Source organism: Microcaecilia unicolor, chromosome 10 (assembly GCF_901765095.1).
Source record: "Microcaecilia unicolor chromosome 10, aMicUni1.1, whole genome shotgun sequence".
NCBI lineage: Eukaryota > Metazoa > Chordata > Amphibia > Gymnophiona > Siphonopidae > Microcaecilia > Microcaecilia unicolor.
In genome coordinates, this window is record NC_044040.1 from 216,485,977 (window position 1) to 216,502,497 (window position 16,521).

Below are 16,521 nucleotides of genomic sequence, written 5' to 3' on the forward strand. Positions count from 1 at the left end.
TCTAAATGGAATGTTGCTACTAATTGGGATTCCGGAATCTTGTAACTCTTTAGGATTCCAGAATCTTCAGAACTTTTAGTACAAGAACAGTGCTGGGCAGACTTCTACGGTCTGTGCCCTGAGAATGGCAAGGACCAATCAAACTCGGGTATAAAGTATCACATACCATGTAAAATGAGTTTATCTTGTTGGGCAGACTGGATGGACCTACAGGTCTTTATCTGCCGTCATTTACTATGTTACTCTTTGGGGTTCTACATGGAATGTTGCTACTATTTAGGATTCCAGAATCTTGTAACTCTTTAGGATTCCAGAAGCTTCAGAACTTTTAGTACAAGAAGAGTGCTGGGCAGACTTCTACGGTCTGTTCCCTGAGAAAGGCAAGGACAAATCAAACTCGGGTATAAAGTATCACATACCATGTAAAATGAGTTTATCTTGTTGGGCAGACTGGATGGACCGTTCAGGTCTTTATCTGCCGTCATTTACTATGTTACTCTTTGGGGTTCTACATGGAATGTTGCTACTATTTGGGATTCCAGAATCTTGTAACTCTTTAGGATTCCAGAAGCTTCAGAACTTTTAGTACAAGAAGAGTGCTGGGCAGACTTCTACGGTCTGTGCCCTGAGAATGGCAAGGACAAATCAAACTGGGGTATAAAGTATCACATACCATGTAAAATGAGTTTATCTTGTTGGGCAGACTGGATGGACTGTACAGGTCTTTATCTGCCATCAACTACTATTATGTTACTGTGGGAGTAACAAACCATGGAGGAGGCAGGTAGCCAATCCAGCTACCTGATAACTGAAAGCCCCCTGCTACCCCCAATGCTTAGGGGAATGTATTAGCATCAAATGTGAATCACTTAATCTTTCAACATTAGCGGCTGCGGGTGTCTGCTGAAACTTCAGTCCCTGATACCAAGTGTTTAAAGAGAAAAAAATGGGCTTAATTACGATGCTGGATTTTTTTTTATCAAATGACTAATTGAGGTTGCCTGTAATTACTGTGAGGCTTCTGCTGTGGAAATTGATGTTTCAGGGTTGCTTAACTCCCTGGCTGTGACATTTTGGGCCAGCGGTGGGGGGTTTGCAAAGGACCGCAATGGACACCTGGCACAGCACGGTTAATCTCGCTTTTGTCCCCCCTCACCACCCAAAACATTCGCTCGCTCTCCCTCCCTTTCCTCTTCTCACCCTGCTGTCATGCATGACAATTTTTTTTTCTAATCCATGCAGGCATGTTTGGAAGAGACAGAAAATGTTAGGGCAATTTTGGAGTTCTGGTGTCCATTGGAGTCCGGGATTTGAGCCTGAGAGAGGGGCAGACAGAGACCCCCCACACACACACATACCCCTTGGGAGTGAGGGTTTCATTTGCCATTTTTTGGGAGGTAGGGAAAGGCGATTGAATTCCAGCCACCTTGATTTTAGGTAGCCTTTGCGTTTATGGTTTCACTAGCCCCGAGAAGAACGAAACTCTATGGGAGTCTGAAGTAGCCCAAGGAAGGTCCCTTCACCCCAAGAGTGAAAGAAATCATTCATTCATTCGTAGCGTAGACACTCACATTTCTCAGGCCCCCTGCTTTCTATTAACCTGTGCTACATATCAGGGGCTTGTAGTGAGATTTTACTATTAGTGACTGATTTGATATTCCTGGTGACTTTATATTGCAGGGACATTATAGTGAGGCTTTTCCACAGGGTACAGCAGGGAGATGCTCTCGGGTCTCCCAGTATCCCCTTGATTAACTATATTTGATGGTAACAAAGTATGTGTCACATAAGTACATAAGTACATAAGTAGTGCCATACTGGGAAAGACCAAAGGTCCATCTAGCCCAGCATCCTGTCACCGACAGTGGCCAATCCAGGTCAAGGGCACCTGGCACGCTCCCCAAACGTAAAAACATTCCAGACAAGTTATACCTAAAAATGAGGAATTTTTCCAGTCCATTTAATAGCGGTCTATGGACTTGTCCTTTAGGAATCTATCTAACCCCTTTTTAAACTCCGTCAAGCTAACCGCCCGTACCACGTTCTCCGGCAATGAATTCCAGAGTCTAATTACACGTTGGGTGAAGAAAAATTTTCTCCGATTCGTTTTAAATTTACCACACTGTAGCTTCAACTCATGCCCTCTAGTCCTAGTATTTTTGGATAGCGTGAACAGTCGCTTCACATCCACCCGATCCATTCCACTCATTATTTTATACACTTCTATCATATCTCCCCTCAGCCGTCTCTTCTCCAAGCTGAAAAGCCCTAGCCTTCTCAGCCTCTCTTCATAGGAAAGTCGTCCCATCCCCACTATCATTTTCGTCGCCCTTCGCTGTACCTTTTCCAATTCTACTATATCTTTTTTGAGATACGGAGACCAGTACTGAACACAATACTCCAGCTGCGGTCGCACCATGGAGCGATACAACGGCATTATAACATCCGCACACCTGGACTCCATACCCTTCCTAATAACACCCAACATTCTATTCGCTTTCCTAGCCGCAGCAGCACACTGAGCAGAAGGTTTCAGCGTATCATCGACGACGACACCCAGATCCCTTTCTTGATCCGTAACTCCTAACGCGGAACCTTGCAAGACGTAGCTATAATTCGGGTTCCTCTTACCCACATGCATCACTTTGCACTTGTCAACATTGAACTTCATCTGCCACTTGCACGCCCATTCTCCCAGTCTCGCAAGGTCCTCCTGTAATCGTTCACATTCCTCCTGCGACTTGACGACCCTGAATAATTTTGTGTCATCGGCGAATTTAATTACCTCACTAGTTATTCCCATCTCTAGGTCATTTATAAATACATTAAAAAGCAACGGACCCAGCACAGACCCCTGCGGGACCCCACTAACTACCCTCCTCCACTGAGAATACTGGCCACGCAATCCTACTCTCTGCTTCCTATCTTTCAACCAGTTCTTAATCCATAATAATACCCTACCTCCGATTCCATGACTCTGCAATTTCTTCAGGAGTCTTTCGTGCGGCACTTTGTCAAACAGCGGATAAAACTGAGCCAAACCCCTTGAAAGGAGGTTGCTAGCAGTGAAAATCCTCCGACAAGAGGTTGATGTTTCATGATTGTGTTCCATGTTTGCAGGGGCACTGGACAAGCAGCAAGGCTGAGGAGTGCTTGTAAAAGCTGTAGGGGGGGGGGGAGGGGGGCCTTTCGGTCCCACCCGGGAAAACTCAGCAGACAGAATGACAGTAAATGTGATTTGGAAGCTTTATGCTGATGGATGAGCCCTGTTTTACTGATTTATATTAGGTTATACAATTACCAGGATTTCGTTTTGTGACCTGAAGCAGGGACCCAGGGACATAGTGTCGTTTCCAGCACCTGCCAAGTGAGGGCTTACAGAGGAAGGGAGATAACATGGCCTAGTGATCACAGCAGTGAACTGAGAACTAGGAAAGTCGGGGTTCACATCCCACTTCTGCCACTGATACTCAGAGATGCTTGCCCTAGGACTGGTAGCATGGAATGTTGCTACTATCTGGGTTTCTGCCAGGTGCTTGTGACCTGGGTTGGCCACTGTTGGAAACAGGACACTGGGCTTGATGGACCTTCGGTCTGTCCCAGTATGACAACACATATGTACTTATATGCTTGGGATTCTGAATGGAATCTTACTACTCTTTGGGATTCTGCGTGGAATCTTGTTTAGAATTCTAGAATCTTGCTACTCTTTGGGATTCTGAATGGAATGTTGCTACTCTTTTGGTTTCTACCAGGTACTTGTGACCTGGATTGGCCACTGTTGGAAACAGGATGCTGGTTGATGGGCCTTTGGTCTGTCCCAGTATGGCAACACGTATGTACTTATGTGCTTGGGATTCTGAATGGAATCTTGCTACTCTTTGGGGTTCTACATGGAATGTTGCTACCATTTGGGGTTCTGCCAGGTACTTGTGACCTGGGTTGGCCACTGTTGGAAACAGGACACTGGGCTTGATGGACCTTCGGTCTGTCCCAGTCTGACAACACGTATGTACTTATATGCTTGGGATTCTGAATGGAATCTTACTACTCTTTGGGGTTCTACATGGAATGTTGCTACCATTTGGGTTTCTACCAGGTACTTGTGACCTGGGTTGGCCACTGTTGGATACTGGGCTAGATGGACCATTGGTCTGACCCAGTATGGCTATTCTTATGTTCTAATCTATCTGTTTCATATTATATAGCCTGGATGTGACTTAAAGATCAGTTTTGTTCACTGTGCAATCGGATAAGATAATGTTAATGAGTCGGTCGTCCAGTCGATGGCAGGCTCAAGGCTAAATAGCAAATAACTGTTTTAATACCGACCATCTGGTGAAAGATATTAACAAGATTGATCTGGGCAATGGCGTTTCGTAAAAAGTACCTTTTGCTATCAGTGTCTCATGACCATTCTGGCCATGGAAAAGTGAAGCTAATGAGCAGCAGTGGTATCCTGCTTTTTGCGAAGGTACAATATATTTTATTTAAGGAAAAAGGAGACCTGAAACCAACAGTCATCTAGACTTCTGGGGTGATTTCTGCATAAGCCCCTACAAGGACATTTGCACACACACCCCTCCAAAAAATACATAGTAATCTTACTGTACTGTACAGGATGCTTTCCCTGGGCACCCTTCTTCCCATGATTCGGAAAAACGATTGGCTATGCTCTCTGGACTTAAAGGACACTTACACTCACATCCCGATACTGCCAGTTCACAGACAGTATCTTCGATTCCGTCCGGGAACACGGCACTTTCAGTATTGTGTGCCACCCTTTGGTCTCGCCTCTGCGCCCAGGGTGTTTACAAAATGCCTGGCTGTCGTAGCGGCGTCTCTACGCAGACTGGGAGTGCGCGTGTTCCCTTATCTCGACGATTGGCTGGTGAAGAACACCTCCGAGGCAGGAGTCCTACAGTTCATGTAGATGACTATTCGACTCCTGGAGCTACTAGGGTTTGAGATAAATTATCCAAAGTCCCACCTTCTTCCAGTCCAGAGAGTAGAATTCATAGGAGCTCTGCTGGACTCTCAGACGGCTCGTGCCTACCTTCCAGAAGCGAGAGCTGACACTCTTCTGTCTCTCCTTTCCTGGGTGCGAGCGTCTCAGCAGATCACAGCTCGGCAGATGTTGAGATTGCTCGGCCACATGGCTTCCACAGTGCATGTCACTCCCATGGCCCGCCTTCGCGTGAGATCAGCTCAATGGACCTTAGCTTCTCAGTGGTATCAGGCTGCTGGGGACCTCTCCACCTACCCTCCTCTCCTCCTTCCTGTACACATTAATTGATTTGATTTGCTTACTTTATTTTTTGTCTATTAGATTGTAAGCTCTTTGAGCAGGGACTGTCTTTCTTCTATGTTTGTGCAGCGCTGCGTACGCCTTATAGCGCTATAGAAATGCTAAATAGTAGTAGTAGTAGTAGTTGTACTATATGGGCCATTCTACATGTCATTGTCACATCCTGACACAACCAATTTTGGTGGATTTGTTTTGAACTGTTTAGTGTTCAAGTACATACAGGAGAGATGCTGAGCCTGGGATGCACATTTTAAAATGATTACTATGTGTTATAACGGCAAGTTTTATAAGTATAATCCCAATAAAAGGAATCAGAATGAGCTTTGGCGACAGAGCCTGATTGCACACAGATATTAATAATCTGATGTAACAGGTTGTTACCGTCAAGTTTGTGATGAGATGTCACCAGGTAAATTTGAACCCTTCAGGTTATCTATCATGGAACATTGTAAGCTCACCTACGCTCCCTTCACTGAGTAGAATCATCTCTTTTTCTTCATTCGCTCAGTTACTGCACCGAGAAAATGGCATGCAAAGCTCAGGATGTGTTCAGGTATCAGCACATTACTCAGTGACGTGACCGGCCATAATGAAAATGCATACTGAACTTTGTAATTTGATTTCTTTGCACAAGGTATGAAGCAGTGGAGGTGGACCTGAAGGTCTTGTTTTAAAGAAGCTTTTTTAACTTTAAACCAGTTAACACCTACATTTTAAAGCATCTAAACTGCTATCTGCTGTCTTATCTGAGATATTTATCTGATGCCGTATTTATGGACGTATTTATTTATTTATTGCATTTGTATCCCACATTTTCCCACCTTTTTGCAGGCTCAATGTGGCTTACAATACATCATGAATGGTGAAGATGAGTAAGAAATAAACATTTAGTATTACAGAGGATTTTGGGTAACATGACAATGATACAGCATGTTATTAGTATAACAAGCAAATATTCAAGGCAGTGCTGGATATATGTGAAGGAGTTCACATTTGTTGGTCTTTGTGGTACGCCTTGTTAAAGAGATGGGTCTTCAATAGTTTGCGGAAGTCAGTTAGTTCATAGATCGATTCTAAGTTGCGCGGCAGCGCGTTCCAGAATTGTGTGCTCAAGTAGTAAAAGGTTGACGCATGCATTAGTTTGTATTTTAGACCTTTGCAGTTGGGGAAGTGAAGATTGAGGAATGTGCGGGATGATTTTTTAGCATTCCTGGATGGTAGTTCTATCAGGTCTAACATGTAGGCTGGAGCATCTCCGTGAATGATTTTGTGGACTAGGGTACAGATTTTGAACGTGATGCGTTCTTTGAGAGGGAGCCAGTGCAACTTTTCTCATAGTGGTTTAGCACTCTCATATTTTGTTTTGCCGAATATGAGTCTAGCTGCTGTGTTCTGAGCTGTCTGAAGTTCCTTGATTATTTGTTCTTTGCAGCCAGCATAAAAGTGCGTTGCAGTAGTCTAAGTGGCTGAGTACCATTGATTGTACCAGGCCTTGAAAGACGGTCCTTGGGAAGAAAGGTCTTACTCTTTTTAATTTCCACATTGAGTGGAACATCTTCTTGGTTGTGTTTTTCGCGTGATTCTCAAGTGTTAGGTGTTGATCAATGGTGACTCCAAGAATTTTTAGGGTGTCCGAGATTGGAAGATTCAGTTTAGGTGTGTTAATGGTGGTGAATTTGTTCGTGTTATGTTGAGAGGTGAGTATTAGGCATTGGGTTTTTTCTGCATTGAGTTTCAGCTGAAATGCATCCGCCCATGAATGCATGATCTGTGGACTTTGGTTGATGTCGTTAGAAATTTCCTTGGGATGTAGATCGTTACATCGTCTGCGTATATGTATGGGTTGAGGTTTTGATTTGATAGTAGTTTTGCCAGGGGTGTCATCATTAAGTTGAATAAGGTCGGTGAGAGGGGTGATCCCTGTGGGACTCCACATTCAGGTATCCATGTGGGTGATGTAGTCGAATTGAATGTCACTTGGTATGATCGTGTGGGCTAGATTCTATATATCATACCTACAAAATCGGCACTGAAAAAAAATACACCTAGGTGTAAAGTACGCATAATCTTAAGAGTACTTATTCTGGAATAATTAAGACGTCAAAGCCTATCTAAGAGCCACATAAGACAAAGTAACTTTGCGTTCACCAGGCAGTTTATTCCGATGACCTGGAGCTGTAGAAGGTACAACTGTCTTTACACATTCTTTAAGTAGAAAGAGATTTTAAAGCAGACAGTACTGAGAAAATGTGACTTTTTTCTGTCTGTTTAACTGGCAAATTCTCTCACCTCCACACAACCTCGCACAAGCCACTTTGTGAAACGTGTACGTGTGTGACGGGCCCTGTCTCTTTGCAGCTGGTGCTTTTCTCCGGGAAGCTGAACACCGTTGCCACCATCGTGACCATCTTTTCCCTGCTGGTGTACGCCGTGGTGAACCTCGCTTGCCTGGCATTGGAGGGGGCATCAGCCCCAAACTTCAGGTACTGGGAGGAGCACAACGGGGATGAGGAAGAGGGGGGAAGGGGAAGAAAAGTAAAGGTTACAATTAATAAACATCACCAAAGCTGAAAATTTAAAAAAAGAAACTGACAGAAATGAATGGAAAAAACAATCTGTGAAAAATAAGTAAGGCAAAAGTCAAAAGATAAAGCAATGAAATCCCCCCCCCCCAACCCCTCAATGTGGCTTTCAGCTGCTGAATCCTGTACTAGTGTCTTAGCTCCAGTTATTTGTTGGGAGCAAGGCAGGTCTGGTTTGGAGTGGAAGGGGTGGGGATGGGTTAGGGTTACCATATGTCCGGATTTCCCTGGACATATCCTCTTTTTCATGGGACAGTCGGGGGTCCGGCCTTTTTTTTTTCCCAGCCAGCCTGTCTGTCCGGGTTTCTGGGCTGTCTGGCTGGTGAGTTGTTTAGCAGCTGGGTGGGCTTGCCTTTCCCCCTCCCCCACCTACCGTAATGCACCTTGATGGTCTAGTGGAAAGAACTCCACTTTTTCCTGACCACGGACCCCGACGTCCCTGCTACCACTGCTTCTTGAAAATGGCTGCCAAGACTTCAAGCCGAGGCCTCGCTAGACTTCATGGAAGTCTTGCAAGGCCACCTCTCCCCTGCCCTCCCCTTTCATCCATGTCCAGCGATTCTCCTCTCTCCCATGCCCTCCCCTCCCATCCATGTCCAGCGATTCTCCTCTCTCCCATGCCCTCCCCTCCCATCCATGTCCAGCGATTCTCCTCTCTCCCCTTCCTCCCCTTCCATCCATGTCCAACAATTCTCCTCTCTCCCCTGCCCTCCCCTCCCATCCATGTCCAGTATGTCTCCTCCCTCCCTCCCCTGCCCTCCCCTTCCATCCATGTCCAACAATTCTCCTCTCTCCCCTGCCCTCCCCTCCCATCCATGTCCAGTATGTCTCCTCTCTCCCCTGCCCTCCCCTCCCATCCATGTCCAGTATGTCTCCTCTCTCCCCTGCCCTCCCCTTCCAACCATGTCCAACGATTCTCCTCCCTCCCCTGCCCTCCCCTCCCATCCATGTCCAGTATGTCTCCTCTCTCCCCTATCCTCCCCTGCCATCCATGTCTAGCGATTCTCCTCGGGTTTTGTTTTAGAGCAGAATTGCAGCCAATCAAGAAATGGGACAGAGCAGGTGGACCTGGGAAATTTTATCTGCTGAACTTGGGCCACCCTAAACTCTCCCCAGAGCTGCCCTGAAAGCAGTTGGTATTTGAATTTTTAACGCAGCACCACCAGGTTTTAATGTGTTTATTTAGTGCCCGTGTTAAGTACAGAGACAGCTTTCAAACTGTGTGTCCTTGAATGAATACCCTCTGCCTTTTTTTCTTTCCAGAAGGCCAAGAAAAAGCATAAAATTAACTGCCCACAATGTTGTTTATGCAACATTTATGAAACTGACTGATCTGTTTTGGAAGGCAATTTGCCAAGGCTTTAGTGTTGTTATTTTTTTTTAACACTACAGTTACATTAGTGGTAATTAAATGGAGAGAGAGAACAAGACACATCCCTGGCACAGGAGCCTGTCCCGGGCAGCCCTGAGTCAGAGCCAGGAAATCGCTGTTGTGCATTCAGAGCACATGCTGTGAGACAGGGGCGTAGCCAGACTTCAGCGGGAGGGGGGGGGGGGGTCCAGAGCCCGAGGTGAGGGGCACATTTTAGCCCCCTTGGCAGCACCTAGGGAACGGTTAATCACCAGGAAACCAGCTGCTAACAGTTTTAAAACAAATTTGAGGGCTTAGCCAAGATGGCCGCTGCTACAGCCTGACTTACCTGCTAGCTCTCTGAATTTTTCGTTTCTTTGAAATGCCGAAGAGAAGGGGCCGCCCTGCCTCCACCGCTCCTCAGCGGCAAAACCTTTCGGCAGGAGTAGAAATTCAAACATATTTTCAGAGAGCGCCTGTTCCAATAACGTCGGAGGGAAGACCGTTGGTCCGCCCCGGAGTGAATGGCGACCCCGGAGCGTTCCCTGGGCTAGAGCTTTTGCTCAGCCCAGACTCAAGAGCTCCTCCCCCACAACCCTCGGGCAGCACCACTCCACTGTTGGCGTCCTCAACCCCCATTTCCCATGGTTGGTACGGAAGAAGAGAGACGGGAGGCGGTACAATCAACCGAAGCTGTTCGGACAGTTGGAGAACTGAAAACCCAGATGGAAGAGGTACCATTAGTAACTTCTGTGGCAGCGAGAGAGAATGAAGCTGGGAGTTTGGAACAGGCTATTCCCACTAGAGAGACTGAGGTAACACCTACACAATTTCCTATTACAATTAATAAACCTAAAGAAGTTACCCTGGATAGCTTATGGACTCTTATTGCGGACTTAGGAAAAGCAATGTGTCCTCAAATACAAAAATTGACTCAGGATCTCTCTGTAGTAGAGCAGAAAACAAAAGAAGTTGACCTTAAAGTGGAAACTTTAGCACAACAAAATAAGGAAGATGAAAAAGAGGTTCCAAAGATACAGTCCTATCAAGAGAATACGATTAAAGACCTGACATTTCTAAGGAGGAAAACTGAATTTCTTGAGAACTCAGTAAGGAGTAATATCCTCCGTTTCTTAAATTTTCCTAAACAATTTTCTATTCTTCCGTGAGATGTGTTAAGGAAATATGTAAAAGAAATCCTTGAAGTAGCTGAAGAAGCCATTCCTCCATTTCCCCAGATATATTATTTGCCTACAAAATCACAGCAAAACCAAGATAATCAAGAACTAGATTCCGCTCTATTAGAATCATCAGATAATGACTCGGTAATACCGTCAACGTTACTTGCTGCTGTAGCTTTAGCACCTGACAAGAGCTGGCTGATGAAATTATTCTTTAAGAATAAAGAAAAAACTTTTCTTGGACAGCGAATTCAAATTTTCCTTGACGTCTCCAAAGATACTCAGAGGAGACGCCAGCAATTCCTTCTTCAATTAGGGGCTACCTTTTTTTAAAGATACCCTTGCAAGTGTATTGTTAAAATCAGTCGATAAAGTATGTCTTTTTCGAACCTTTCCAACTCACAGCTTTCTTAACAGCTAGAAGAAATAGTGGTGGTGGGGGGGGGGGGGGGGGGGCTTAATATCTGTTCTCTTGATAAGTTAATTTTGTAAGTACCATTTGGGTAATCAGGCTTAGCAAATTCCTTTAAGTAATTTGTAAATTTATATTTCCATTGTTTAACATCTCGAATGCCAAGATTGTGGACTTCAGTAAATCTGACGGAAAGTTTGGTTTCTTTATGATTTTTGTAAAAGAATGTTGTGCCAGGTTTTTTTACTTTTCTGTACAAGTATTATACTTGATTGTAATTAAAAATTTTCATAAATAAAAAAATTAAAAAAAATTTTTTTTTTGAGAAAGTGTTTCTTTAAGTCAATGCACTTAAACCATGGAAATTGTTGCCGGAGGATGCGTTTAGCAGCTGGTTTTCAAAAGGGTTTGAGCGACTCAGCTAAACTTGGAAATTGCCACTTCTGACGGAGACTAAATCTCCTCAGTAGGTTCCGTCAGGTTCTTCCGAGTGGCCAGCGTGGCAGTTCTATTGTAAAGTGAGAAAATACTGTACATTATCCAGCCAGTGCCTCTCCCCCCTCTCAGTGGTGCCGGGATCTGCACCCAGCTGAAAAGAGCCGACACCTCAGGCGGATTTGAAATGAACATTATTTTCTGCGTCTTCAGAGTGCGGGTAAAGCAGTTCAACTTCTGTTGGGCCACATGAATGTGTTGAAATAAAGGTCAGTAAAAATAATATATATATAAAGTGATACCTTTTTTATTGAATTTAATCTTTTTGCCTTGAGCTGCTCATTTAGTTGTGAGCAGAGGAAGGGCAGGTAGCTCCTGAAAGCCAGTCAGGAAATGTATTACGCTAGTCCAATAAAAGGTGTCACCTTATATGTCTGGATTTCCTGACATTATTACCGCACACCTGTTAGTAATGTGAGTGAGAGCTGCCCTTCCACTCCAGCCATAGTTAATACCGTGTCCAATGGCTCAGGGGCTGAAACATTTTCTTTGGGCCTGGATAAACTCTTGTTAGTACAGATGCGGAATAGATTCAGTGAAAGCTGTTATATTAATAGCCAGGCGTTTGTGATGTTGGAATACGGTCCTTTTTCCGCTCTGCTAGTTGTGCTTTAAAAACTTTTAATTCACAGGAGAATGTATTTTCAGGCAGAGCCAGGGCAAATGCCTTTCCATGCATGCTTTCAGAAAGTTGTAACAGCAGCCCACCAGTACTTCAGATTTACGTATGCACTCTGGGGTAAAGTTATGCCAGCTTAAAGATTAGACCCTAGTGTGAAATAAATTTGCAGGTTTAGATTTATCTCATGGATATTGAAATGCTGGCTGGCTGAAGGGTCCCTGGAACAAGATTTGAGAAGCTCTGCTCTATGTGAAAGAGGGTTTCAAAGTCATTATGCAAAGGCGAATGACTGGGACGGCCTCAAGCTGATTCACCAGGCTCGTTTTTAGTTCAAACCAACAAGGGGCCTCGAAAATATTACGTAGAATCCGGCTGCGTTGCTCCAAGAACACATCAGAAATTTATCATCCGATCAGCAAGAAAAGAATTGCTTTGTGTGCTGATGACATTCCCTTGGTCGGCTGTAAGATCTGCCATGTGGCAGCCAAGTGCTTGTATTGTTATTGTGCTGCAGGTCTGCAACACTGTTGGATTGTCTAACTTGAGCCAGAATTTAGCGAGAATGCAGTCTCCTCCAGCTCACTTGCAAGCTTGGTGTGGCCAGGGCCCTTTTTGCTGCATATGCGGCTGCTGCAGCTGGCTGGATTGTAGACTAGGGCGGGATGTCGGGTCTTGCAAATGACAGTTCATTTTTCCAGCCAGTTCCCTACTTTGCTGCAGCCACTTTTCACCCTGATTACAGTCAGGGTTAAAGGTGGAGGAGGCAAGTCTTTAAATGGACGCCTAGAATTACATGCCACTTGCATGCCAGTTATCGACAGTGACATGTAAATATGCACTAAGCCAGGGGTGGATGACCATGGTTCTCAAGGGCCACAACCCATGTGGGTTTTCAGGATTTCCCCAATGAATATGCATGAGGTCTATTTGCATACAATAGAAACAGAGAAAAATGTAGGCAGATAAAGACGATACGGCCTATCCAGTCTACCCATTCATGCCATCTACTCTCCCTGTCACTCCCTTGGAGATCCTATGGACTCGTCCCAAGCTCTCTTGAATTCAGATACTGTTTTCATCTCCACCACTTCCACCAGGAGGCCATTCCATGAAATCACCACTTTTTCCGTGAAGACGTATTTCCTCAGGTTACTTCTGAGTCTACTCCCTTTCTCCTTCATCATCTGCCTTCTCATTCCAGAGCTTCCTTTCAATTGAAAGAGACTCGCCTCCTGTGCGTTGATGCCATGTAGGTATTTAAATGTCTCTATCATGTCTCGCCTCTCCCGCCTTCCTTCCAAAGTATACATATTGAGATTATTATTATTATTAATTACATTTGTACCCCGCGCTTTCCCACACATAGCAGGTTCAATGCGGCTTACATAGTAAATAGAATTACAAAGTCTTGAAGGAGAATGTTACAAGCTGTAGTAAACATAGTAGTAGTGGGGTTTTGAGGATATGTAAATTGATCATGGAGAGGCAAACAAAGATAGGATGAGCAAAAGGAGAAGAGATTGGGAGGGGTAAGGAGTAGGAAGGATGGAGAGGAAGAGATTGAGGAATGAGCATAAGGAGATTGTGAGATCTTTAAGTCTGTCCTGATAACAGTTAATGACAAAGAACACTGACCATCCTGTTTATATATTTTTGAAGGTGTAGTCTTCACAATTATACACAATGGTCGTATTACAGGGGCATCATAACTTCCTTTTTCCTACTGGCCATTCCTCTCCCTATGCATCCAAGCATCCCTCCAGCTTTTGCTGTTGCCTTTACCTGTTTGGCCACCTTAAGATCATCACATAAAATCACACCCGAGGCCTATTTTTTTCCTCAATTTATCCAGGTAATCATGACGTAGCAACCTGCTCAAACGGAACTCTATTTAGTTTAATTTTAATGTTCGGAATGCCAAAGCCGGTTTGCATTACTATTCTTTTGTGACTTAGGCATTCCAAAGTGCTGTTCTAGAAATGAAGCCCCCCCGCTGTGGCACCTAATTTCAGGCTCCCAGTTATAGTCTTGCCCACCTTATGACTGCAATGCACATTTTTAGACAACTGAGGTCATGCACGGTGTGAAAGGCACAGAATCCTAATGCCTTTCATAATGTTTCCTCAAAGGCTGCGTAAGACTGCACTGGAAATGCTATTTAAGTCCTTAAATGTTCCAAAGCATGGATGTGACAAACCCCTGCACTGCAGTTGATGAAATCATTAATCCTAAATGCCTGATGTGTGTGAGTCAGTGAAGGGCTTGCAGAGAATTATCTGTGTGCAAGAGCCAGGTTTATGGATCCCGCCAGGTCTCTTAGGAAGCCTTTATGATGTGTCTGTACGGCTGCTGGGGTTCCCTGTAATTAAATTACAGGGTTTTAGTTTGCTGTTCAGCTCTCCACTAGAACAGCTCTGTACCATGTTCCCATCCTTGTTGCTCGGAGTGAAATGGCTTTTACAGCTCCCAATAATTCAGTTGAAGTGCCTCGTGGGCTCTGAAAATGTATCTGCACTCCTTAAAATTTGATGAAGAATCTTGAATCAATGTTCTATAAAATCCAGTAAAAATGCATTTTTTGGTTTTATACCATAGAACAAGGTAATGTTCTGATGGGCAGAATGTGGGTGTCTCTGCATAGCTGCTCCTGTTACCTCTATTTCACCACATAAAGCAGTCAACGGCGCCAAGTGAGGAAGGTAGAGAAGGGATTCTGGATTTAGCGCATTCTTTTTTCAGTTATAGCTGAAGGTATGTTATATTCAGGTACAGCTCCCAATCTAAGTTTGTACCTAAGGCATTGGAGGGTTAAGTGACTTGCCCAAGGTCACAAGGAGTCGAAGTGGGGTTTGAACTGAACTCCACTAGTTCACAGTCCCAGCCTGCTGCTCTAACCATTATCCCAGGAAACCGAGAGACTCTGTGTGGGTGTAGAGTGACCAGCATCGGGCACACTTTCTCCCTTTTTATTCACTTATTCATTCCCACTTCCTTTCTTTCCACTGTCCTTTATCTCCCTCACACATGTATATAACCATGTCAGACTCGCAATCAGTTCTATCTTTTAAGAAATTTTCTTTTACATATGTCTGATTTGGAATCAATATCCATTTAGATTGTATTGCATATGGGCAATATACGCAACCTTACATTTAAAATGCCCCCCTTTCATATTATGTCTGCTTTTGCCTATAGGGTGGGACACAGGGAGGCCCGAAGGGAGGCGAATGTGATCTGCTGCTGCTGGCTGCGCTTTCAGTCACGGAGCGAGATGACAGGTGAAGCGCTGTGATGATTTCAATGCAGGGGGCCCGGCCCGGTGGCGGATGGAGGGGGGGCGGGTGGGGACTGCGGCACGGCGGCCTGGGGTGGGCGGCGGTGGTGGCGACGACCTCGGGGGCCGGCCTTGCCTCAGGCCCGGCCCAGTCTCTCGGTGGCCCTGGATTGCATTAGCGTGATATCGCGTTAATGCAGTCATCTGGGTCCTGACTCCCGGCACAGAGAGGAGCAGGAAGCAGTGTGCCTTCTCCAGGCCCGGGCCCCGCCCTTGGAGGCAAACAGAGAAGGGTAAGGGGGCGGGTGAGCGGGAGCAGCGGTGCAAGTTGGGGGCTGCACGAGTGGGGGGGCAGCTTGCTGTGGTCCGGTTCTGCGTCCCTTTGTAATAGACCCCCTTAACCCTCCATTGCCCCAGGTTAAAAACAAAAAAGAAACCCCTTAGATGGAGAATCCACTAGGGACAGAAAAATTACCTTGTATAATAAATGTAAACCATTTTGGTTATGCCACAGAAAGGCAGTATATCAAATCCATGACTGTTTGTCCTTTACAAGTAAATGGCTGCACAGTTATATATATGGCTTTTGCCAGATGTAAAATAAGTTTTTATGCATGAAAAAAACCTTTACAGACTTACTCCCTTGAAACAGAATTTTGGAAGTTAGAAATAGGTGCTCTAGGCATTTTCAGGCACAAATGGTTTGGGGGCGGGGGGGGGGGGGGGGGGGGGGGGGGGGGGAGGGAGAGTAACCTGCCGGAAACAGTGAAAATAACAAGTGGCATGCAGATATCTCAGAGTCAGAGCGGGTGGCAGCTTCTCTCTTCAGTGTCACACAGCCAGTATCCCTGTCTCTTCAGAGCTGGGACGTGCCCCATGCTGGCAAGTACAATCAGTCTGGCTGGGAAGTAGCCCTGCTCTCTGCCACGTGCAAAGTAAAAGGATTTTTAATTATCTTTCAGCAAAAACAACAATTAGAGACTATAATAGCCTTTTCCCATGCGCCTCCCTACCTGCCATGCTGTTGTGCATCTGTAATGCCTCGCACCGTGCTAAGTGGACTGGAAATGAGGGTGTGATGCGATTCCAAAATGCGCTCTGCTTAATAAGTAGCTTGTTTAAACTTGGTGTCATTAGTCTACACCAGCCCGTCCGCCTGTACCCAAAATAACGCTCGGATTTATTTTGTTGTTCTCGTACTGTTTTTCCTTTTTGTTGTAGTTAATATGACTGCACTATGGGGTTTTTTTTTAATTCATTTGCATTTTATGAATATATACATGAAAAGGAACTTGA

General features: G+C 45.0%; 1 protein-coding gene across 1 annotated transcript in view; it reads left to right on the forward strand.

Annotated features, from left to right (window-relative positions):
* Positions 1 to 16,521, forward strand: part of LOC115478389 (solute carrier family 12 member 9-like) — a 142,569-nt gene that overhangs the window by 89,385 nt on the left and 36,663 nt on the right. Inside the window, exon 6 of the mRNA XM_030215687.1 lies at positions 7,667 to 7,791. Coding sequence (XP_030071547.1) covers positions 7,667 to 7,791 — 125 coding nt within the window. The remainder of the gene's footprint in view (positions 1 to 7,666; positions 7,792 to 16,521) is intronic.